Genomic DNA, 26,697 nt, shown 5'->3' on the forward strand with positions numbered 1-26,697 from the left:
AAAGTTTATTTGAAAAGAGGATCCGTTAAAGTCGTCTCCGTAGTAGGTCTTGCGCTTTGAAGACGAGACAAGTGCGAAAACCATACAATAATTTTAATATGTCCCATGAAGGTTTTTATGTTTATCTTTACTTTATAAAAGCTATGCATACTCTTTTCCTGATGACGCGAATGGTTAGGACGTCATGGCCACCCTTGTAGTTTGTATTATTATATGGTAATAACATTAACTTTGCATTATCAAGATGTTTCGGAAAAAAATAACCAGCCTTATCCATTTTGCATTTAATGAAATTGAAAAGTATGAAAACTTTATCATTGGTATATTCAAACATTATGAGTCAATTTAAATTTAAGATTCAAGTTCACCCGCAGTTGACCTGCGTTTCTACAGTAATTGTTTGCTTGTATTAAACTTAGATGCTAACCATAATAATCACAAACACACCCCCACCCCAAACCCACACACCCTCACCACACCAACCTGCCTGTAAGCGCCTCCAAACGAAGACTGTCAGTTGTACTCTCCAACCGAGGACACACTTTTTGTGGTAGTCAATAACAAAACCGCGGACTTATACAGAATTTCTGTGATAATTTACCTCCAGCCGAGCTATGTGCTATAACATACACAGAATATTTCTAAGACAATTTACCTCCAACAAAGGTATGTCCTATACCCCCTCCCCATGAGGTCATGCTCTAAATAGCATTTTTATACTATTTGCATTTTCCTGCACCTATCTTTGAACTGTGGACGTCCACGGTTGGGTGTTTCTCCACGTTTGCATATTGGAATATCATATAACTGGCCTTGTTTGGATGCGAACAAAAACGCCCCCACCCCCACGCACACAAAAACATTTCTTTGTTGAATAATAAATCATGAAATTTATTTTTCAATGACTTTCCCCTATACATGCTATAGATGAACTTAATATAAGATGTTTCATATACAGCTAGATACAAGAAATGGTAATGAATTTGTTTCTAATAATAATTATATACACAAATTATAAAATTATCCGCTTTCAATCAAATTAGAAATTGTATACATTCTATAGCCTGCATGTCCCAAACAAAAAATATGGTGCAGTGATTTACTCCTCAATTGTCGTTCGGGATATTGTTCGATTGGACAAAGAACAAGGACCCGTAACAAGATGAATAACTACCATAAATTGATTACAACATAACTTTATTTACCGCCTGGTCTGACTATAGTTCGTATGCCTCCCTCGAGGCAGTAATTGGTATATCGTTTTTATCGTATCTCTAAAATGTAATGATGATAAGTATATAAAAATGTACATTTTCAGAAAGGAAGTAGTTTTTGAGAAAATCACAAAATTTGGTTTGACTTAACTGCCTGAACAGGCGACCCGTTTCACCTACATAAGGAATTTCATTAAAAAAAATAATGACGCCGATTTTGTCCATAGCTACCTTGACCTTCTCATGTACTAAAGGCCGTATTTTAAGAACTAGTATGAGGTTTAATTGAAGATGCGATGTTGTGGGTGCGTAAGATTCGCTGAACACACTCAGTTTTCGCCTCAATATAATGGAACGTAACATTGGCCCTAGTTTTATTCTCATGTCATGTTTATGCCTTATGAGGTCTTCCTCTATTTTACTGTCGGTATATCCTTCGTGTAAGAGAATACCAAACAAATCCCAACTCTAATCCTAACCCTAACCCTTAAAACTAATCCTACCCTAACCCTAACCCTAACCCTAACCCTAAATCCTAACCCTAACTCTAATCCTATTAGTATTTCGTGCTCTCTTACACTAAGGATAAACCTGTTCTGTTGCAATTTTATCTTTTTATCTTTTCTGTTCAATAATTTGAGACGTGATCGCCGCGTGAGAAACTTTGAAATCTGATTATTGTATTCCCTATGAATTTCTTCAATAATGGTAGAAACTAGCTTACAATAACCTTCAACTAAAATTAACTACCAATTAGTACTCACCAAAAGTTAGTATTAACCTTTACATCCACGACGTCAAGGTGTCACATTTCAACGTCAAATGTGGGTGTGACAAAACATTTTGAAGCTATATTTTAAATTATAATTGTTAAGAATAAAATCACATATCACATGCCTGTTCATCACAAAGGAAGTTAATCTTCTGTCTTAGAAAAAAGACAGTAAAGCTAATTTGGATAATTTTACAGTAAATGTGACGTAACTATTTGGCAATGAAAAGTTTCACAGTGTACTCTACTGTACATTTCATAGAAGTTTTTGTATTTTTTTTTCAGTATACTTTAAAATTCACAGACATTCGGTCGCAAAACGATGCGCCTCCTGCGGTTGTCAGGGAGAGGCCACAATATGCAGAGAATTATGGACAAACGTCATCATCGAAAGCCCGCGTTATACGAATACAACACTGGAACATACTAAATTCGCGATATAATATAAATTATATGGCAATAACAATTTGCCATAAAATTTGTATTATATCTTGAATATCAAAAATCTAATTATTTGATATAAGAAGGAAATGAAAAAAGAATGTGACAATTTGTCCAAAATAGCGGACGTTTTAAATACCTCTCTTGCTTGACTGGGGAAAAGTGTTGGGCAAAGTCTACGTTGTAGCGGGTGAAAATTGCATAACTCTTTCAAAAAAAACTACTAGTTCCCCTGTAATTAAACTCTAATTAACAGCATACTTATTATTTTCTTAATTTTTTGTCAATTTTCCGGCATAAATTGATCAACTAGAGCAATTGGCTCTATTTTTTGAAAACTACATTCCTAACTTTGAGTTCCTGAAAGGTGGGAGGTGGGAGGAATATTAATTCGTAAGATAGTAAGCGTCTGGAAATATGTTCGTTAAATTGACGTGTCTTGTGTCAAAGTCACAATGGATAGACATTTATATTTATGTGTATTTCTCAGAACTTAGTACCTGTCCCATTGTTTATTACTAGATACTAGACACGTCAATTACATACGTACATATTTCCGGACGCTTACCCTCTTATGAATTACTATTACTCCCGCCTCCTACCTTTCAGAAACATCCCCTCATTTACATAATAATGGTGATAGTGTGATACCGACCGGTTCAACACCTGTATGCTTTACAAATTAATTTATGCTGAGGAGGATTTTGCATTAGTTTGGTTGTATGAACAGATGTATGATGTGATGTGATGTGATGTGATGTGATGTGATGTGATGTGATGTGATGTGATGTGATGTGATGTGATGTGATGTGATGTGATACGATATGATATGATATGATGCGATATGATATGCTGTGACATGACATGACATGATATGATATGATATGATATGATATGATATGATATGATATGATATGATATGATACATAGTATAGAGCACCCATAAACTGCCCGATATATGCGGCTACTATGTAATGATTTTCTCCGGGGAAATTTCAGGGTATGAGGTGCTACATCAGAAAAAGTATATATACACAACAATACATTATCATGCATACATTTAAAATATATTTATTCGCCACAGATACCGCACACACTTGAATTAATTCAACTGTCTGGGAATCTAGAACAATTACGTTGATCAAAAAATGCTTCTGAAAATTAACTTGCACAAACAAACTCGGTATAAATTGATCAGACCACTGTCACCTTAAATTTCATACGGATTATAATTACGTCACAACTCTCGCGCACCAGACACACACATGAAGCCATCCTAACCGCCCTATCACAATCTTTCTATCCTCCGGGGGCGCTCGATAAGCTACACGGTGGACGTTACGCAGTCTTTTCTCCTCTTTTTTTCACTGCTCACATACGCGTATTCCATCAGGGCTCTTAATGGTAACAATCTAACACTGTTTTAACAAGGATGCATATCTTCTTAGCAAGGTAAAATTGGAATAGCGCGATAATTGTTCAGCAATAAATTCTTCTTTTATAAGACAAGATCGTACTTATCATCTGGATTTACAAACCGACTTTTGTTTGTTGACAGTGAATTTATCATAGCAAAACACGGCAGAACGAACAGATTTTCATAGATGAGAATGCCACAGCAAATTGTATTTGTAGAATGGCGTAGAACAACTGTATTATGTAGCGTGTTTTGCGTACTTATTGCTACCTGTATTTTCTCAGTAACGTCAGCAGCCAGAAGTGGTGGCAGTGGCGGAGGTGGGAGACCGAGTGCGTTAAACTGCAATGTAAGATGGTTTTTACAACATAATGCGGAAAAGGAAGGGTGCAGGACTCAGACAATTGGAACACACGCATGTTTTGGAAGATGTGATACGTACCAGGTAAGGCGGAAATGCATATCAAAAATACTAAGATAACAATGGGTGATATTTTTAATTATTCTTAATCCAATTTATGGCCATCTCACCAAAAACAAACATTGTAAGATTTTGTGTTATGTATCCATGTTTTTAGTGTCTGCTTTTTGATAAAGAAGTGACTATGCGATGAACATTTTTCATAATACTGTTTTATTAAGGACAAAAGTAAGCGAAATAGACTTTGAATTTGGCACAATATGATAATTAAATAAAAAGTTAAAAGTTACATTATTGTCGCTCTTCTGATCAACATCTAAACACGTTAAAGGCGACTTTGAGAAAAATAGAACAAACTGTGTAAGTGGTACAACATCATGTTTATTATGAGGAAACCTAAATGCGTATAAATCTGCATATTTACACTTTTTATACAGATATTTAAGCTTATTTAGAGTAGATGATGATTCATATGAGTAGATGCTTCATTTAATATTCCCAATATGCAAATGAGGGTTGGGGTTACTGGCCAGGGTTAGGGTTAAGTTTATTAGGAAATATTGGATGACGTAACTACCTTCATACAAGAGCGCAGACCCTAAATATTCACGATGTGACCTTTGGCCTCTTACGCACCTCTATGTTTTGCATTAACTGGCGCTATAGTAGTTCAGTTACGTTGCATTGACCTGAAACGGAAAGTGTACAACAATAGCATGTAGTAAGCCTTTAAGAGGAATATATACAAACACATAATGTATTACCATAATCATAATAATGGACACAACAAACACATCATCACCATTTCCTCGATATCTTGAACACACACAACCCTGCACATTTCCTACCACACAAAAACGTTTCTTTCATTTTAATAACATTGTATCTTGAATTGTGGAATTTAAACTTTATAAGTTAATCGGGATTCAGGGGCAGATTTAGCTTTTTGGGGTCTTGTGCCAAGCCAAATTTTGGAGGCCTCCAAACTCACCATGAGGAAAGCATGTGCACTTAAGTTTTGAGTTTTGGTTAACAAATAGGGGGCATACTGTAAGATCGACAGTGGCGGCGAAAGCATTACAATTTACGATTTTACTAGGTCATTAGCGCTGGATAAATTTCAATTTTAGATCATTTAAGCCCCAAATTTTGCTTTGCTATGTAAAGGGCCATTGCGCGCGAAGCGCACAAACTTTTGCAATCATACCACATTTTGGACCAAAACAGGGTTTTTTCGTGATAAAAAGGAACATGCACAGGATTTTTGGGGTCCCGGGCCCATCTGGCCCCAGTGATAAATCCGGCCCTGTCGGCATTTAAGCACAGGGTACTTACACAATATATGGGTAATGAAAAGGCTAATAAAGTACCAATACCCAAAATATGACGGCACAAGTTGCAGATGATGACGTCACTCAGTTAAAAGCACGTCACAGTGAAATTTAAAAGCTCTCGTTTCAACATACAACCAATCAAGTAGGAACAAGTTATTACAAAGAAGTATATTCTTTTCATTATGTTAAAGGCGTGATCGTTGTTTTCATCTTCCAAGGATATAAAGACTTCATTAACGATCATTTGCACCGAATATAATCACCCGCATTGACTTCCGCCAACAACACTATAAATAACTTTTAATTTAACATGTTTTTTGTATTATGTTTCACGTGTACATCAAACTGAAAGGTTCTATATTATGTAAAACATATACACGCATACCCTCCACCCCCACATGTCAACTATACATCCCCACCCGGCCACGCCCACCCCCATTATACATCTGAGCAAGTACATTGACTGTTATCAATAATATACCTTACCATTTGCGAGAACAATTAACATGCCAACGCATATCCTGCACCCACATACCCCTACACACCCCCACACCCGCACAAATGTGTGAAAATGCTCACATCAAATCACCCCTTAGGCGATTATTATAATAGATCTAACATTATATTGTAGCGTAATATTATGTAATAATGTATAGTTGGTATGTATTTTAACCAGATCTGACCAACTTTGAAATTTCATTTTGGATTTTCAAAGACTTTACAACCACATACCCCTGCACCCCTCAAACCCCGCACAAATGTGTGAAAATTCTCACATAAAATGGCGATTACTATAATAGATATAATCATTATATTGTGTAATAATGTATAGTTGGTATGATCTTACCAACTTTGAAATTTCATTTGGATTTTCCAAGACTTTGATACGTCTTGAGTGAGATATTAGGAGGTGAATGTATGTGAAATAATAATGTAATAATAATCACAATCATTCCTTTGTTCCTTTCTCTGTCCAGGTGCCGATTCTAGAGCCTCCTTATAAGACCTCCAACCACGACATGTGTTCATATGGCGCCATGGAACTCAAATCAATAGAACTGGACGACTGTGATGTTGGAGTTAACCGGACATATTTTTACGTCAACGCCCTTAGCTGCCAATGTCGAGGTTGTAGGACTGAAAATACTCATTGCCTTGGTGTGCATTAAGTGTTATACACAGTTAGATTCCTCTTTATCGGGTACCTATTTGCTGTACTATTCGATATAATTATGGAGTTTTTCCAGTTGGCTATTATAATAGATACTTAAAAGATACTAGGGTGCAATACCTTTGTGTTACATATTTTTAGGTACCTATAATTGAGGATTGTAACTGTGTATTGTGCCATTTTATGCAGAATGTTATTATCATTTAGATCAATTATCAAGAGGGTACGGTCCATCCGTAGGTCTGATATGTCGCTAGTCCGAACAAAATATTAAGATTATAATTGAAATTAAGATTGAGAATAAAAATTCTGATTAATTTGCCCCGAGTTACGTAACTTCTCTTTCTTGTTTTGCTTTCGGACTCGTAAACTGACATCTAACATTAATGTGATCTTGGTAATGAAAATTGAATTGTTCTAACTGGAGGTATTTCAGATTAACGCCATATCGGAATGACGTGGCGTACCCAATAAGGCGACAGCAGTAACTATATTTTTGTGTGTGTGTGTGCAGGTGTGGGCATTTGTCGAGGGTTTTCAAAGCGCCAATACCTGATTACTGTAAACCGTTCCTTTGTATAATGTAAAGCTAGTGCTTTACAAGATGCACCGGACAGCGAGAGTGGCAAAAACGGCTGTGTATTGTAGAAATACGTAAACATCGCCCTCGTTTTGGCAGAATGCAAAGGGACAGTTTGTAGTTAACGAGGATTCGTCATTATGGATAACCAAGATAACAAATAATCATTCGATGACGTTGTTGATTTTAAGTATAGCTGGGTTAAAAGGTATTGTTTTGGAGAGTAGTATAATTTCATCTTAACTTGCGATTTAATGTAGATATGAATCGGGGAATTAATGTAAATAAAATAACCGAGATTAAGAGTGTGTCTTTAAGGAAACCAATTTAATTACTCCGATATAGGGTCCACAACTTATAAGTTCCCCTAAATACTTTTTAAAATAAATCGAAAATATTTAACGAAAGGCAAACATGTAAAAACGTATGGATAGCCTTATTTGTTTTACACATATGGACCAAATTATAGCGGCACACGTCATTGCGTTCAGTCACAATGGTTCATTATGTAAAAAAAGAGACCGACTTAAACAGTGTTAAAAGTTGCATCTCAGTTCTCAAACAATACAGTCAGCCAGGTCTATTCATGCGTTTGTTAAAGGAAACCTGACTGATATGGACTAAGGTGCAACTTTAAAAACGGCCTCTTTTCTTACACAATTACATTGTTACATTTGTTAAAATATTTTTAGACTTATTTAAAAAAATATTAGGGGGACTTATGCCTTGTGGACCCTATATTCTGTTATGGCGTATCAACTAGAACAATTATTAGGACAATCATTTCATATGTTAGAAAGGTGCTAGACATTTGCCGTCATTCAGATTATTCAATAATGCAATTGAAAATTAAGGGTACAAGTGTATTTGTATATTTGTCTTTTTTTTATTTTCCCTATGATCATATCAAGCTTTTAGATTTTTCGATGACTTTAGGTTAACCTTGGTTGTTAGCATACAGGACCATTATGACAATGATTTGTATTCATATTTTAGATAACAATTTAAAAATATTTTTGCAGTGACGTGATTAATGGCTTCATAAACTACCTTAGCTTATGATACACAACGTATGGCTGGCTTGAGTAATTGGATTGGTGTTTCCAAAATGGGCCATGGTAAAAAGGAGTAACAAAACATGAAATGTTTCATAAAAGCCATATTGTAACATTTGCTTAGTAAGCCCTAATTTTTTTTCAAAATTCAGCTTTGTACAAGATTGTAATGTAATTTAGTAATCTAACATACACTGAAGAATCAAGGTTTAAGGTGCTCTACGTCGTTTAATTATTCCGGTCGAAATATTTGTCCAGCGCGTACTCGATGCCTATAACACTGTACGTACACTGCGTGCGGAAGGTCATTACACATCAAAATGATCGAACTCAGTCACGATAGACAGAGTGACTCGCATTAGCGATTATGTGGGCTGGTATTAAATGGCGATTTTCATTGATATTCCCGATGTGTTTAGGTCAAAATAAGTGGGGGAAATCTGACAGTGAAAAGTAACATTTTGTATAAAGAAATACAAATCTATTTTTATGGAAATGTTACAAAATGGCTATAAGTAAAAACGTGGCGCCGATTTCTCTGTAAATAATACAAATATTTTTCTTGATATTCTCACTCATTCTTTGCACTTAAGCACTTAATATTTTATAAGCACGATAGAGGTTTAGTGCCGCTAAGAACTAGAAACAATCTGTAGCGATCATGTGATAGTATCCGAAGTATTCAATCAATCATCAACGAGAAATAAAGGGTATAATAATAATAATAATAATAATAATAATAATAATAATAATTGTATAACAATAAAAATAATAATAATTAAAAAATGAAATCAATAATCTTAATTAATCAAAAATTAATCCTGATTAGCTAGAACAGGGGCTACCCTTAAGCAAACACAAATCGTTTCACAGAAAACGATTAAATAGTAATAATGGTATAAAACGTTTTAAAAGCGTTCAAAAACATTATTACATGCTTGATGCAAACATCTAACATGTTATTTAAATGTTGCACAAATATTTTGCACAAATATTTGTAAAATATTTGGCAACATTATTGTTGTAGTGTGGGTTTTTTTCATATAAAACATTTTGTGCCCTTATTTATTACACGTTTATATTCTGCTAATGTGAATTTTGTCAAAGAATCCTTAAAAACTTTCAAAAATGTGTATCTCTTTAATAATAACAATAATACACACGTATAACACTAAAAAACGTTATCCTTACACACCATCAGCATCACACCACTGGATAACTTTTGAGACAATGGGCTATTGATACCCAGGTTATTGCATCATTTTGAGCAATTTTACTTGTCGGAATTCACAATACGATGCGCCGCCAGCGGTTGACTTTGTCAGTCCATTTTTGACCTCCATGGTCGAAATAGCCGTTCTCGTTACCGTTGGATTTACGCGAAAGTAGTGAGACACGCAGCACATGTTCCTGTGATGTATTCGTATTACTTGGGCTGTGGATGTAGACTTTTCCCAGTCTCACCCGCTAGCGGCACATCGTATTCTGACAATATATTATGTCATTGTCGAGGATGCAATAAAGGTTGTCAGATTATCACAATCTTAGCCCAGATTGATCGGAACACCTATCCATCATGTATCCCATACGGTAGACACACCTGCTCATAAACAAGTGGCCATGCCCGGTAGCCATGCCATGTTGCCCAGGTGAAACATATACCGTGATTGTGTTAAGTGACGTCACGATGCCAATCTCTATTGTAACTTCTGCGTATAATAAAGCAGGGTAAAGGTCTCACAGGTTAGACACATTTATTCACAAATAGGTAGCCATGGCATGGTTCACGGGTGTAACATGTGACGTGATTGTGTTACGTGACCAGTGACGTCACGCTGTCAACCTCTGTTATTATTTCTGCGAATAATAAGCCAGGGTAGAAGTCCAATTCAATGCATAATTATTGATAAGGCCATAGTATTTCTCAAAGCTGCAATGCGTTCGTTTTGCGGTGCACGATGCCTCTGAAAAATTGCCCAATTTAATTTTCCCCATTATTTTGTACAAAATGTGTAAATGTGTGTATTTTTTTTCATTGGAAGAATTGCGTGATAACACTTTAAATGAGTGGAAAAAACATTATTATGAGTATAAGAATGTCAAGTTTTGGAGAGAGGGGACCCGTATTTGATTTCAAAATCTTTGCAAGCTTTGAGAAATACTATTTGTTTCGGTCTTTCGGAAGGGGGGAGCTAAGACAAAACAGGGCTGATTAAGATATATGTCAGTAGAGTGGTGCGCGCGACATTATTTTGTAAACCTGTTAAACGATAAAACAATGTAATTGAGAGACTGTGATTTTCGTACGGCAACGCCCGCTTCCACGCATACGCCAAGTTACCAGTTAATTGTATTCAAGATCACTACAGTAACTTACTTTTATTGATGTTACTGTTGTATGCGTAGACGTTAGCGTTGGCGTAAGAAATTGCTTGTTAAGATTACAGGCTGTATCAAAATTATTGCTTATTGAAAATCCTGCCTCTTCCAAAAGCCAAATTGATACTCTTAAAATGAATTATGACTTGTTAAACAATTATTCTACACATTATTTTGGATCTTATGTTGAATTTTGATATGCCAGATTCATTTATTGTCAATGAAAACTGGGTACCAATCATTTTGATACAGCTTGTAAAGATGATTTATTTTAACATTCCAAATGTCCTGCCGTAAACACGGGAAACATAGATTGGACCGTTCGAGCCGTTTGTGGTTCAAAAACAGATAGTACAACAACCGGCATTTTAAATAAATTAAGTTTACGATTACACGTATAAATATAATATATCTAGAAGAATTCGGATTAAATACTTTTTAACTCCCTATTTTGGTTGAAAATAATAATTTGTCTGCATTCTAAACGAGTCATTTACTAAACGTATCATAGACAGCTCAATACACCAGTATGGAAACGTTTGAAAATATCTAACATTTTTTTACAGAATAGCTGAAATGTAAGAAAGGAAGATTTAAAATTGCCAAGATTTTACAAATTAAATAAACGGTGATGTAGATTTAATTTTTGTTGACATGATATTGACGGGAAAAATTTGAAATTGTTGTATATAAAGAAAATCATGGCGAATGTTGGAGAAAAAATACAAAAAAAAAATAGAAACAGACTGCTATATATGCTATATTGATGCTATATTGTATATTAAATACTGGAAATGTAAATTAAATGATGGCTCATGCAATGATTTGTAAACAGTTTTATTGCACAAGTCTGTGTTTCATTCATTTTAATATATAGATATGTGTTTCGTTCTGGTTAGACTACTCTGCAGCCCGATCGTTTTTTCTTCTTTTAAATACTCAGTGTAATTATCAAGAGAGGGCTCCAACCGTTCACTTTCCTATGCTCATGATGCTCCAAGAACTGGCTAAAGAGGGCACTGTATAATGTACACCGTTATTATTCATACCATGATGCTGATCAAGAGATGCTGATCTAAGATTTGAGTTCACGTCCGTTTCGTTTCGAGGTAAATGTCTCATTTAAGACAAACGACCCCTAAATCTAACGCATAACCTCTAACCCATAACCCATAACCCTAATTAGCATATGGTGATGTTTCTGTCTTAAATGAGCCATCTACCCGTTTTGAGGGGAGCGGTCATAACATGGGAGTGTTTGGTGAACAAAGAGAGATACTCAAATTTAACAGTAACGGTAAAGTGGACCCTCTCTTAAAGGAGTATTTCGTGATCCTATCATCCTCTAGATATCCACACAAAAAAAACTTATTCCCAAAATGTTAGTTGATTCCGATTTTGCGTTTGCGGATTATACATGATTATGTGTATTACACTGTTCCATAGACAATGTGTTGTAATTTCGTTCTGGTGTACCAGAACGAAATTCAATTTCACAATATTTTTGCTAAACAAATACATCTGTAAGAATTTTTTTGCCACAGGTTTCCAGTGGTATAAAGATATCAACTTTTTTGAGAAATATAGTGTTTAGTGATTCTTCCCGCTTTATTGATCGCTCGCGTTTGCTCAGCAACCGGGGGCACGGGAGGAGCGCGCGCGCGGGTATCCTGCTAGTTTGGTTTAAAATGGGGCTTTTTGTTATGAAAATTGTGGATTCCTTGCCCTGTAATGTACATAACTTATGTTACCAGTGTTTAGTTATTTTTTGAGAAAAATACAAAATTAGTCACAAAGTTTATCAGGGGTGACGACCTTAAAGTACAGTTCATTAGATTTATAAAGTTTATGGAACATTGTTGTGGATATACGGTGTCCAATCGACGCATCAAAATTATCAAAATACAATGCATTTTGTTAAATTTAACGACGTTAAAAAAGTACTGTAAAATAGAAAACCGTTTCAGTTTCATTGCATTGCGTTTGTTTGTTTATTTGTTGTTGTGTTTTTGAACGATTTTTGATTTCCTTTTTTTTTGTATTTCTTGTCTATGTGACACAGTATAAATGTAAAAGAAAGCTGCAAGAACAACCATAATTATATAAATTTAGCTGATTTATCATATGAGCGGTACGACAACAAATATTACGTACCGAAATGAATCTGTAGATACAATTTATTTCTTCAAAAGAAACGGACATGGCTATACATTGAATAGCCTACTTGAAGTAGTGACCGGTGAACACTTGGCAGTTTTATAAAGTCATACGTAAGAGTGGAAATGGATGTGTTTAAAAAGATACTTGGTAAATGAAACGTTTTGTTGTTTTACAGTGCATTTTTAAAGTTGTCAAAAATACATTGCATTTAGCAGGCCTACTATGGTTTGCTGACCCCGAGTGGTTAGTGAAGAAAAACAAGAACGGAACAAGCGAAGCGTGATTAAAATCTGTATGTACGTAACCTCGGTTGAAGTTCATATGGTCATTGTATTCCGCTTGGTATGGTATGGGAGAACAAAATAATACAGCAATGCCGCTGAAGGTAATACATGTAATTTTAGTGTTTGTGTATAATAGTATGCTGTTGTCACGTTACTAGTATACTCCCGAGTATACTACGCCAAACTGATTTTAAAGCCGATCAATTATTGGAAGCCATCACTCAGTGATTATTATTTATCTAAACATTTTGACGATAGTTGCACGAAGAACCATGGATAGAATTGTTTTTCAATTGTTCACCATTTTACTCACCGTAATTCAATCTACGCAGACGCAAGAGATACCAGGATGCATATGTTTTGAGGAATTTGCTTCCGGGTTACGAGATCCAATTTTAGCCATTTCTGCAAACGACGGGACTCAAAGACTATTTATTGCAGAACAAATTGGTGTAGTGTACGTTTTTTTAAACGACAAGACTAAAATAGAGCAACCATTTCTTGATCTTCAAGATCATGTTCTTGTTGATCCTGACAGTGCCGATGAGCGCGGATTCTTAGGTTTAGCTTTTCATCCTCAACATTCACAAAATCGCAAGCTTTATGTCTATTACACTGTATCGAGCAAATCTGGCTTCAAAGTACGGATTTCAGAATTCACAACTTTAGCTGAAAATGGTAATAAAGTTGATGACAACAGTGAGCGTATAATTTTGGAAGTCGAAGAACCGGAAGCGAACCATAATGGAGGTCAACTATTATTTGGCACAGATAAATATTTGTATGCTTTCTTGGGAGACGGCGGAGGTGGTGGTGATCAACATGGAGAGATTGGAAATGGACAAAATCTGTAATTTTTTTTTAACTGTTGTAACATCACTTGTGTTTATTTTGTTTTAGTCATTGGTTCTCTTTGCTAAAAATAATGATTTCTCCATCAAGGATTGAAAATACACGAAGTTAAGATACAATTCCTTTTTATTGCAACCAATTCTGTTTTACCATGTTGACAGCGTGAGTTTCTAAATGAATTAATTATCACTCTTTATGGGACGTCCACTTTACCAATTTGGCATATAACCAGGAGGGTAGTAGGGGTTAGTAGGTGACACAGATGAAGAATTTAGGCAGGAAAAACATCCTATGTGTCATTGGCCCCAAAGCAAAACCTCCTATTTAACATGTTGCCAGTTTTGTTTTAAACATGTTCAGGGGTCAAAATCACATGGGTTTTTCCTGCCCAACAAATTATTATTTAGTTACATCAAATGTGACAGTTGTTCAGTCCAGCCTTCCAGAAAGTGCCTTCGTCTCAGGCAATAAATATTACTTGTCAAATTTTTGACAGTTAGGTATGAAAGTCTTTTGATTGTCATTGATACATTTCAGAACTTTCTACTGAGAGTTTCGTCTTCGGATTTAACAGTGAGGAATACTTTTTTTTCTAATATTTCTTATTGAACCTTTTTGAACCATTCTTTGTCACACACTGTTCTCCCATGATGCCCGGGGTCATTGTCAACCACTGACTACGAGGTACTTGTCATCCATTGTACCTACTTCACAATTCAAATGCAGTAATGGAGAGGAGAGCAGATTTGTTTTTAATTTGTCTTCACCGGAAATTGAACCGTGGTCCTCTCGTGTCAGAATTAGAGACTTTAGCCACTTCGCCACGATCCTCTTTTGATCTATTGATTTATTATATTCCAGCACGACACTATTGGCCAAAGTTATTCGAATTGACATTGACAAACAAGATGGTGAAAAACAATACGCCATACCACCTGACAACCCATTCGTCAACGAAGATGAACGAGTCAAACGACATGAAATATATGCCTATGGTGCCCGCAACATGTGGCGTTGCTCTATGGATAGAGGTGATATGGTAACTGGTAAAGATAGGGGGCGCATATTATGTGGCGATGTTGGAGAGGATAAATTTGAAGAGGTGGATATTATTGTGAATGGAGGCAATTATGGATGGAGAGGAAAAGAAGGTTATGAGTGCTTTGATGTCAATTTGTGTCACAATCTGGGTAAGTTTATGTTGTTTAACCACTTGAGCAACGTATGCAAACGGCAAACGTATCGTACACTGTTACATTGAAACATTCACACTAGCACATGAGATCATCATCTTTAACTCCAATGTACTTGTACTTAAGTGGCCTTAGATTGTGCTGGGTACAAAATGTTCAGGTATAATTTTGTGAAATAAAATGTTAATAGAACGTTGGGAACTTTGGCATCAGAAGTGATCAATTATTACAAGAACACAATACCCAGATGGCAAAAACTGATAAACCCATTGAAGCCAATACAGAGCATGAATTATGCCATGAGGAGTGATTTTTGTGATGTCACATCTTCTTGGCAATAGCCTGTGTTACCAAACTCCTTCTCTTTGTTGGTAACAGAATTAGGTGACTTTATAAGATTTCCGATGCAAACTCTAAAGATTTTTCTAGCAGTAGTTATGAGCAAACAGATATTTTTCAATCTGTAGTTGTCGCAACTTGTAATTACTTGTAAATGTTTAACTCTTATAGCAAAGCAATAGTTATTATAGTTTGTAAAATTTCGACTTCCACTTGCTGTTCAGCAATGTAATTTTCAGCTACTCTGTACTATTATCATCACGGAAAATGGAGGATTTGAATGGCTCGTCAAACATAACATAACTTGAATGACACATTCAATCAACTTGAAATATTAACGCTTACTTAGTAGCCAATGTACTTTTCTACTCCGTTTGTGGGAGAGTCATCATTTATTTATTTGTTTTATTTTTTCAGAAAATGAAATTCTTCCAGTACATGTCTACGATCATACTGTTGGGAGATCAATTACTGGTGGTTATGTTTACAGAGGGCGCCAGTCATCTAGCCTGCTGGGAAAATATGTTTTTGGTGATTATGTTAATGGGTACGTCCTCTCCTTGTCCTCTCCTCCAAGCGTTTGTGTATGCAGGCGTATTAGCTTTTGCCACAAATTCGCCTGTTTGTTCTACTATACGCCATGATCCAATTTGGTGGATTTCCCACTCTTCGGTTTTAGACTCCAAATTTGTGTTATGTTTATTAATATTATTGTTACAGTAGGTTCATGCAAGCATTATGTTACATGTCCCTCTGACTAACCCTCCGTAATAGCTTGAGTCCCAGAAGGAATTTGGGTAATTCTTTGCAGTTAAGACTTGAGATGTCGTCACGCTGATGCGCACATTTTTACTGGGCACTTCACGGCTTTGAAATATGCAGTAACAATGTTCGCTAAACGATGTGCACATCGGCGTGACGTCAAATGAATTATGGGATTTACCGACAAGTTCAATTCTTTATGTCTCTGAGATGACCAGTTTAGCATTTTGTTATAAAGTTGGGAGCAGTAAGTGACCCACATTACTGCTACTTTACCTTCGTTTAAAGCAATTATTTGTCAAATGTTGACAGTTTGCTTTAAAGAGGAAGAATTGTTGACCAGGCCAATTCTGCCCATTAGCCTACATATGTGTTTTTAAGTATGACCTTGGGAGACCATGTCCTGATATATCACAATGTTTTTACACTGGTCTGGTCCTTGGTTAATTCAATTATCATGATTATGTTTTACCATAAAATGTTGAGCTTGCTGCAACACTTTACAAATCCAGATTTGTTGGTTACTCTTTTACAATTTAAGGGACCTGTAACCTACTCTATGATTGATTATGTGTGAATTCATAATATATTACATATGCATGGATATTAATATCGCTATATAAACTGTTTTTAAACTAATTTCAGGAGAATGTTTACATTAACCGAGAATGAAAACAAATGGATCAGTGAAGACATATGTTACGGTAGCGATGACGTCTGTAAAGATGGACTTGTTAATACATACCCTATCCATATTCTGGCATTTGGAGAAGACGAAGCAGGTACCTACTACTCCAAAACAAATTTGTGCCATCTTTTGCTCCCATAAGAGAAATTTGGGAGCATTCCAAGACAATGCATGTTGCAGGATATGTTGCTTTTGTAGCAGTTGTTATGTCTAAATTCTGATTTTTCCATGAATGTAATGTACATATCCTGTAAGCTCCTATAGATACCATGCCTTTAAAACGATATGTCCCGTCGTTTAATTATTGAAATATCGCAGATAACACTATATGTACATGGCGTACGGGATGGTCATAACACATCAAAAGGACCGACCTCGATTACGATTGACAGAGTGACACGCATTGCTAACATTAGCAGTTTTCTTTGCTTTATACCCCGGGCTTTTACCTCCATTGCTTGGCTTAAAATTAATAGTTAACAACAGTGAAATCTATCATTTTGTGGAAAATAAAATTATAAAAATGTTGCAATATGGTTTTAACTTCAGAAAGTACAAATATCTTGATGTCACAGATCTGAGGTGATTGTAAACTTATTGTACCACTAGTATTGCAGTCTGTTAACGAGAGTAATATTTAGGTCTTTTCATTGAACAATTAATATAGGCGAAGTGTACATACTGACCACTGATCGTGCCAGGTCATCCTGGCGGCATAGTCTTTAGAATAGTGGATCCCAATGGGTGAGTGTCAACTAGATTTGTCTTGTGTTATATTTACTGCAGCAAGTTTTCATGTTATTTCATTTTTACAAACGATTTCGTTTAATATGTTGTTTTTCAGAGGAAGTCATTATGATGTAAATAAAAAGGCGCCACTTCACCAAAGTAGCAGTGACAAAGTTGAAGGTCAACATGGTAAGACTATAATTTTATAGTAATTACTTGTCTCATTTAATTTGTCTTTTATTTGCTGTGATTTTCGTAGGATGAATTCTAAATTCGCTGCCTCCTTCGGTTTTCCAAAAAAATCACGCGCCCTTGCGACGAGTCAAAAAGTATTAACACAAATTCCTTCAAATGTAATAGCAATGCGGGCGTAATGATGGGAAAGTTTGCATATTTGAACGTTTTCATACACACACATTGAAATGATGACGCCCTATCAAACCATATTTTTAATTTCTAAAATGGTTAAGAAATACCTATTACCTGGGAAGATCCGTCTAGTAGGTGACTTTAATATTCACTGTAATCAGCAGGGCAAGTCTAATGTTAATCAATTCTTAACCACTTGCATCAACTGGTCTAATTCAGCATGTAACTGGGCCTACCCACAGAAGTGGGAATACTCTTGATTTAGTTGTCACCAGACAGGATGACATTGCTAAGAGGTATAGGATTGACAAAGATTTCTCATAAGGACCATTTTATGATCAACTTTGTCCTTGATTTACCCAAACCAGCTGCTGAGGAGATCACTTTCACTTTCCGCAAATTCAAGCTCATTGATCATGCTGAGTTCTCCAGTGATCTTGATGCAAGAATGAAAAACATCATGAATAAAGAGTATGATAGTGTTAATGACTTGCTTGGGGATTATAGCAAAGCATGCACTGAGGTCTTAGACTTTCATGCCCCTGTTTCCACAAAGACTCGTAGGGTAAAACATCGTCCTGCCTGGTATGATGAGAAAGTTGTTGAAGCCAGAAGAAAGCGGCGTCAGAAGGAGAGGAAATGGAGGAAACTGGAATCAGATGCTAACCACAGTGAATACGTTGAAGCTAACCCAGCAAACACAAAAACGTTTTTAAAACGTTTTAAATAAGTTATATTTTGGGTTTTGGTTTAGGTAAAACGTTTTAATAACATTAAAATGTCGGGTTATATAAAGGTCGTGAAATCGTTTAAAACGTTTTGTATGAAAACACACTACAACAATATTTTTTTAATGTTTTCGAAATGTCATTGTAAACTATTTTTGCAAACATTTTTGGCCAAATATTTTGTCAACACTTAAATAACTTTATGTTAAAATATTTGCACCCAGCAAACACAGAAATGTTCTGAAAATGTTTTTTACAAAACGTTTTAATAACATTTAAATGTCGGGTTATATAAAGGTCGTGAAAACATTTTAAAAACGTTATTGTAAATATTTTGGGCAAGCATTTTTTCAACCCTAAAATAACATTCTGTTTTCGAAATGTCATTGTAAACTATTTTTGCAAACATTTTTGGCCAAATATTTTGTCAACACTTAAATAACTTTATGTTAAAATATTTGCACCTAGCAAAAACAGAAATGTTCTTAAAATGTTTTTACAAAACGTTTTAATAACATTTAAATGTCGGGTTATATAAAGGTCGTGAAAACATTTTAAAAACGTTATTGTAAATATTTTGGGCAAACATTTTTTCAACCCCAAAATAACATTCTGTTTAGAATGTGATTTGTACCAAGTTTTCAAAAATGTTTTTGGAATGTTATTAAAACGTTTTTATACCCTTTATATAACCCGACATTTAAATGTTTTCTGTAAAACATTTGTGTTTGCTCTGCAGTAAATTACCAACAAATGTTATTTAATGTTATGAAAACGTTTTATACCATTAATGTACCCTTTATATAACCCGACATTTAAACGTTTTCTGACAACCTTTTATAACCTTTTACGAATGATGTCGAAAACGTTTTGGGAAGCAGAATGTCATAGATGTGATACGTGAGGCCAAGAAACGCTATTATAGTGAAAGACCAACAATGGTAATGTTAAGGACATGTATAAAACTGTAAATGAATTACTTGGTAAGAACCAATTAATCAGCAGTATCTGAAACAAACTCGCCTGCAAATCTTGCTAATGATTTTGGCAAATTCTTTGTTGGTAAGGTAAAAAAAGATCCGAAATGAGGTTGATAATATGACATCTAATAGACCTAAGATGGGTAATGAAATGAACAAGCCGAAAGTATGTTCATTTTCAGCATTCAGGAACGTGTCAAGTGAAGAACTTCTAAATGTCATTAACAAGTGTCCCAGTAAGTCATGTGCCCTTGATCCTATGCCCACTTGGCTGGTAAAGCAGCATATTGATGTCCTGCTTCCCACATTGTGTAGAATTGTTAACATTTCTTTGACATCTGGTGTGTTCCCCGATGATCTGAAAATATCCATTATTGCCCCTGTTCTAAAAAAACATCTTTGAACAATAATGATCTCAAGCATTACCTGATCTTTAATGATCTGCAATTTACATCCAATGTTCTTGAAAAATGTGCCTCATCTCAGATAACTCATCACACTGATACCAATAACCTTTCTGAGCCTATGCAGTCTGCCTACAGAGGGCAACACAGTACTGAAACGGCCTGAGTCTCTGTCCAAAATGACATCTTGCGTGGATTGGATGACCAAAAGGTTGTCTTGTTGTTGATGTTAGATCTCTTAGCAGCATTTGATACGGTGGACCACACAATTTTAATTCATAGGCTCAGAGATGACTTTGGTATTGGAGGTTCTGCCTATGGTATAGCCCATATGGTATTGCCCATATCTTGATAATAGATCATTTAGAATACTGGTATCAGGTACTTATTCTAAAGATTTACATTTGTAGTATGGCCTACCTCAAGGATCTGTAACCGGGCCATTGGGCTTTGTGTATTATACTAATGTTGTTGGGAGAATCTTACGTCAACATATGCTGATGATACCCAGATTTATTTGGTGGTAGATCCTACAATTCCTGGTGATGTTGTGTGTGCACTATGGAAGCTCTCTAGATGTGTTACAGACATACAGACCTGGATGATTGAAAACAAGCTCAAACTAAATCAAGAAAAGACTTTTTTCTGGCAGCATCTCCCCATCATTTTAAAAACATTGCCAATGCTAGCCTTATTCTTGATGGTGTAGAGATTTTCCCATCCACTTCTGTTCGTAACCTTGGTTTTTTTTATCGTCAAATGTGTGTGTCTGCTCACATCACCCAACTACAGAACAAATGTGCGAAGCTGATATATCGTAAGCCCAAGTTTGATCATGTAAGCCCACTCTTAACATATCTTCATTGGCTACCAGTCTATGAGAGAATCAAGTTCAAGACACTCTCGCTTGTGTACAAGTCCCTGAATGGCCTCTCTCCTCAGTACATTTCCAACTGTCTCATGATCAAGAGCTCCATACATGCCAAAACATTGCCAATGCTAGCCTTATTCTTGATGGTGTAGAGATTTTCCCATCCACTTCTGTTCGTAACCTTGGGGTTGTTTTTGATCGTCAAATGTGTGTGTCTGCTCACATCACCCAACTTTGTAAATCAGTCAATGGGCTCATTAGAAACATCAACAGAATTCGTCCATATTTGGATTTCAATACTTGTCACAATACTTTCACAACCCTCATTCTCTCACGTCTTGATTACCGTAACATTTTGCTCAATGGAATAACACAGAAAGATCTCTCCAGACTTTTTTACAGAACAAATGTGCCAAGCTGATTATATCGTAAGCCCAAGTCTGATCATGTAAGCCCACTCTTAAGAGATCTTCATTGGCTACCAGTTTATGAGAGAATCAAGTTCAAGACACTCTCGCTTGTGTCCCTGAATGGCCTCTCTCCTCAGTACATTTCCAACTGTCTCATGATCAAGAGCTCCATACATGGTATGAGTACTAGGTCCAGTGAGAGTGTTAATTTTATCATTCCTCGCACCAGGAAATGTGCTGGGGATTGAGCCTTTTCATCAGTGACTTCCCCAAGGTTTTGGAATGGCTTACCATCTACAATCAAGAATGCCATCAGCGTGGACTCATTTAAGTCATTGATCAAAACTCACTTATTTCCGTAAATTTTGCTGCCATTGCTTTTTGTATTTTTGATTTTTTTTCTTTTCTTTTCTCTTGCGCCTTGAATCCCTAGGCAAAGGCGCATATATAAATACTTATTGTTATGTTATGTTAAATACAATTTCAGGCGTATGTTGCAGAAAAAAATATTCTGTCACCTTTCTCATTTTTCTCCATTTTCAAATTCAGATACTGACTTTATCCTATCGATCAGGGCAGGGGCACTGTTGACGAGTTTCATTGTTTTCATCGTAGCTATTGTGATTGTACTTTATAAGAGGACGTATAAGACGGAAAAGAAGGTATGAGTAGAAAGCTGTTCATTTCCACGGTAATCACTGGTAAACTTTCTTTGTTCGGACATCGTTTTATTGAAGTAAGCTTTAAAGGTGCTACTACGCCCCTTTGATAAATTTGTTACTATTTTTGCATTTTTCTCAAAAAAATAATAACACACTGGTAACAAAAGTTATGAATATTATACACTCATAGAAATGACTTGTTCGCCTTGTTGGCGCAATTCAAAAGGAGTAAGTTTGGACAACTCAAAAATAGTGCCAAAACAAAATTCATTTTAGTTATCCGAACTTAAAAATGCTGAAAAAGCTCAAAAGTTCCGTCAACTAATCAACTTTGTTGGCATTACTTAAAAGTTGATGTAAGTCGTTGCGTCAACTTTTTAAGTAATGCCAACTTCTGAATTCAAGTTCAGGAACTTAGAAAAATAAACAAGGTTCAAAGAACCAATTAGTTGAGTTACCGTAAACGTTCGCCTAATGGCGCTATAGAGTTCATGGAAATGAGAGAGCGCCATCCCTGTAAAAGCCGACTATTATCACTGATCATTAAGGGTACGTGTAGTTAAAGGGTGAAATCTATCGACACATACAACAAGATCGAACAAACTTGTTCATGATAATGCGGTAATCATTCACCTGATACGTTTGTGGCCCAGTGAGCAGAGCATTAGACTATAGTGCGAGGATAAATAGAACTTGTGGAGAAGATTGATGGTTCGAATCTCATGCAGTAATTTCTGACAGATTATGATGTCTGTCAATGTTTTTTTTTTATTTGAGGACATTTTATTCTCTATTTTCTTGATTTTATCTTTAACATTGTTTATATAATTTTATTATTTTATCTTGTATGTGTCTTTTTTCATGATTCTTTGTTTTTATCGTTTCATTTTAGGGTAACTCAATCCATTCAATCAAATGATGTAATGAACCTATTTGATTGTATAGACATTTCTTATGTGTGTGAGACGAACTGTCGCGTGCGACAAGTCTTTCAATTCGCGCGAGTGTCCTTGCCTATGCATCAGTGGTCATAAGAGGTATATCATTTTATTCGAAGGGGGGGTCCCAAATATACGGGGGTCATAAAGTCTTGGAAAGAATAATAGGAGGGGGTCATAAAATGTTTTATGACCAAAATGTGAGTCACACGATGACCACAGAAAGTGTGTTATTTTATTCAAAAAGACTGATTTCAATACAATTTTGGGGTTTGGGATCATAAAATTTTTGTTGCCGAAATAGGGGGTGCGCAATTTTATTGACGCAGACTTTTTGTAAATTTGGGACCCCCTTCCAAAATAATGATAGCCCTCTAAGAGGATTCAAAAGATAACCTCTGCCCCAATAATCTCTAGCTATATTTGTTTCAAACTGTTCCACGGAGGATGTATCATAATAGGCTCAGTCTTCAAATGATATAAATAAAATTTGAATGAGTGAACAAACAAAATCATACAACGACCAACTGAATAGAGGCTGTGCATATGACGTATCATCCCGTAAATATGGCGGACTACTCGAATGCATTCAACAAAAGCATGATTGCATCTACCGCGACAGTTCGTCTCACACACATAACAAAATGCACTACGATCAAATAGGTTGATGACAACATTTGATTGAATGGACTGCACTGCGCCATGATTACGGGGAAGAAACCGGTTCAAATCCTTTGTTTGGAGCCAATCGATATACGCAAGGCCTCTATAGCTATCATTGAATACTGGCTAGGATTCCACAACACAATGAGAACATGTTATAAGGCGCTTTGGAAGGCACACAATACCCTAATGGCTTTCCATATTATGTGCACTCAACAACTATTCAGTATCGAAGCCCGGTATCGAAGTTAAGTAATATTACTATGTCAACGGGATCACGCGCTTAAGTAATGAACCACGACCGAAACAATCAGTACACAAAAAGGGCATACCAAAATAGCGTGATCGTAATGATCGCCATACAAACAGTGCTTGGTTCCGATACCATCACGGAGTTACGTAACTACTTCGTGGTCTGATTATGACCAATGGTCTGATCTACTTGGGTTCGATCCTTTTAAGAAAAGAAAAAATAGCTGATCATTTATAATGCATAAAGGAATAAAGTAATGTAGTTACACAATTTGAAACATTGAGGCCGTTCTATTTTTCGAAGGTCATTTAACTGTTAAATATATCACGCATTGATAGGTAGCAGGTGGAGCAAATTTTGTCAGCGGTTTTTGTTGCCGTTTGTTCGCAGCGCCTATTTATCTAAAAAATAAGAAAATTAAAATTAAATTAAAAAAAATCACAATATTCGTTCGTAAAATGGGGACAAAATCCAAAAACATTTCTTGACCCTTCTTCACATAAAAGTGGGGGCAGTAATCAAAATTCGAACAAGAACCATTCACCATTCAAGGCGCACCCTCTCCCGACTGAGCTAACGGGTCAGACAATAGAAGGGTGTAATTTTGAACTGAAGAATATTAAAAAATATGAAGAAATTACAATGTTATAAAAAGATTTACCAAAAATGGTATAACGTATGAATCGATTTACAAATTAAGTCCAATGACACTTTGAGAAAGAATACCTGAAGAAACTCCAAAACATTTGCTGCTCTAGCAACTAACCTAGTGACCTAAAGTATTGGGTCATGTCACGATATTTTTTTCTGAGGCATTATGTCCAGGTTGCTCAATTTAACATACACGTATCCTTAATGCTGTTGGGATTTTACAAGGATGGCGCTCTCACATTTCTAAGAATCCAAAAGCGCCATTAGGCGAACGTTTACGGTATTGTAACCCAACATGTAAGTTGATGTAACTCGTTCATATTAAGTTACTGGTACTTATTGTTTTGAGTTATTCCAATTTGGTACTTTGTTACTTAATTCACGTAATTGGATCATTTTCTGCACAATTAGCAGTATTCAAATATTTATTTTTGTAATCAGTGCAACATTTTGTATGCTATATCACACCTCTAGAAAATTATGCTAACCTAGTTTCATTTTCTGAGTTGTAACAACTCAATAAAGTAAGTGCAAATGAGTGCGACCAACATAATGATATCGAGTCAGCGTTACTCAAAATTGTACGCGTTGGCATTACTCGGAAAGTTGACGCAACGACTTACATCAACTTACTGTGTGAGTAATGCCAACGAACAATTTCTATGAGTGTAGGGGCAAGGAATCCGGTCACTAAACTGGAATTTCAGTGACTCAAGACAAGCGGTACGTTATTTATGATTTTAAAAAAAGAGGTACCGCTAGAATGTGCCTCATTTCTTAACATAATGAACCACTTATCTTGAATCACTGAAATTTCAGTAAAGTTGTTGGCTTCCTTCCTTCCTTAATTATGTTACCAGTGTTTAGTTATTTTTTGAGAAAAATGCAAAATTAGTCACAAAAATTATCAGGAGATGATGCTTGATTGTATTATTTTCTCTGCAGGTTACCAGATGCAAACAGGGCGGAACCGAAGCCAGGGAGACGACCCCGCTCATATCAAGCTAGTCTTCTAAATAGACGCATTTTACCCATTCAAAGGAGGATGGTTCGATTTCATCTCTTGCTTTTGCCATTTAAATAGAAAGGCCACCTTAAAATAATATACATTGTATTTCTTTAAACATTGTATGTCTTTTATAGACACTAAAGTCAAATAAACGTGAGACAAGTATCTTGTATTTCTTGTGTATTTTCTTGTTTTTATATTATGGTATTTGATCCACTGTAAATGAATATTTTACCTATAATTTAAAAAATCTACATTTTTGGCCCCTCTCAGATGTAATTCTTCATTATAAATTATAAAGAAAACGAAGACCACCACAAGAAGTTTTTTGTTGTATGACCAAAATCAACGATCTCTGTTTTAATGGATTCAGCATCTGCTGATTATGTAAGGTAGTTACGACTTTAATCATTGAACACCAGTGTCTTTACGAGTCATTTAGGCAGCTGAAACGGCTGAAAAGAGAAAGATCAAGGCACAATGATTATAATGGATGTTTGTAAAACGGAAAACGGGGACCTCAAAAACGTGGGACTAAAAAGGGATCTCTTAAAAACGTTTTGTAGTGCTAAAGACGGGTCAATTTGGGGTCCCAGTTTTACACATTACCCTGGGGTAATATATAAAACAAGGATTTCAAAAACGTGGACCGCTCCTTTTTACATACTGAAGTTACTGTCCGTTTTCCTATACACAATACACAGTGCTCTCACCATTGACGCGTGACCTCTACAAATGATGTATGTTGGAAGAATGGACACATGCCTAGTTAACATCACTGTGTGAAAAATAACCAGCCAATATTTAATTTATTCTCCAAACTTCTAGCAAATATGTTTCTCTAACATGACCTAAAATTACAGCTAGGTTAGATGTTCAGAAATGGTCGCACTTTTGTAAAATATGAGTGAGGGCAAAGCATAGCTAGCTCATAGCTAGCCAACTCCCCGTGTTAATTGAATGGAGAT

The 26,697-nt window shown here is 35.8% G+C and overlaps 2 protein-coding genes across 2 annotated transcripts; both read left to right on the forward strand.

The window, feature by feature from the left end:
* The first annotated feature begins 3,784 nt into the window (after positions 1 to 3,784).
* On the forward strand, positions 3,785 to 11,621 carry LOC140157616 (glycoprotein hormone beta-5-like). Its single transcript, XM_072180886.1, has 2 exons — positions 3,785 to 4,289; positions 6,577 to 11,621. The coding sequence occupies exons 1-2, from the start codon at positions 4,032 to 4,034 to the stop codon at positions 6,766 to 6,768; spliced, it is 450 nt and encodes a 149-aa protein (XP_072036987.1). The 5' UTR covers positions 3,785 to 4,031; the 3' UTR covers positions 6,769 to 11,621.
* Positions 11,622 to 13,314: 1,693 nt separating this feature from the next.
* On the forward strand, positions 13,315 to 25,868 carry LOC140157698 (HHIP-like protein 2). The gene is given in 9 exon segments (XM_072180970.1): positions 13,315 to 14,078; positions 14,942 to 15,270; positions 16,030 to 16,159; positions 17,020 to 17,156; positions 17,730 to 17,763; positions 17,765 to 17,806; positions 17,907 to 17,980; positions 22,103 to 22,215; positions 25,666 to 25,868. Coding segments are annotated over 9 exon segments (1,500 nt in total). The 5' UTR covers positions 13,315 to 13,500; the 3' UTR covers positions 25,729 to 25,868.
* Positions 25,869 to 26,697: the final 829 nt, after the last annotated feature.

This window comes from Amphiura filiformis, chromosome 1 (genome assembly GCF_039555335.1).
Source record: "Amphiura filiformis chromosome 1, Afil_fr2py, whole genome shotgun sequence".
Classification (NCBI taxonomy): Eukaryota; Metazoa; Echinodermata; class Ophiuroidea; order Amphilepidida; family Amphiuridae; genus Amphiura; species Amphiura filiformis.

Bases quoted from the DNA above. Each gene is read 5' to 3' on its own strand.
- LOC140157616 (XM_072180886.1), top strand. From the start codon at position 4,032: ATGAGAATGCCACAGCAAATTGTATTTGTAGAATGGCGTAGAACAACT. The intron at 4,290-6,576 runs GTAAGGCGGAAA...TTCTCTGTCCAG, and splicing joins GAAGATGTGATACGTACCAG to GTGCCGATTCTAGAGCCTCC.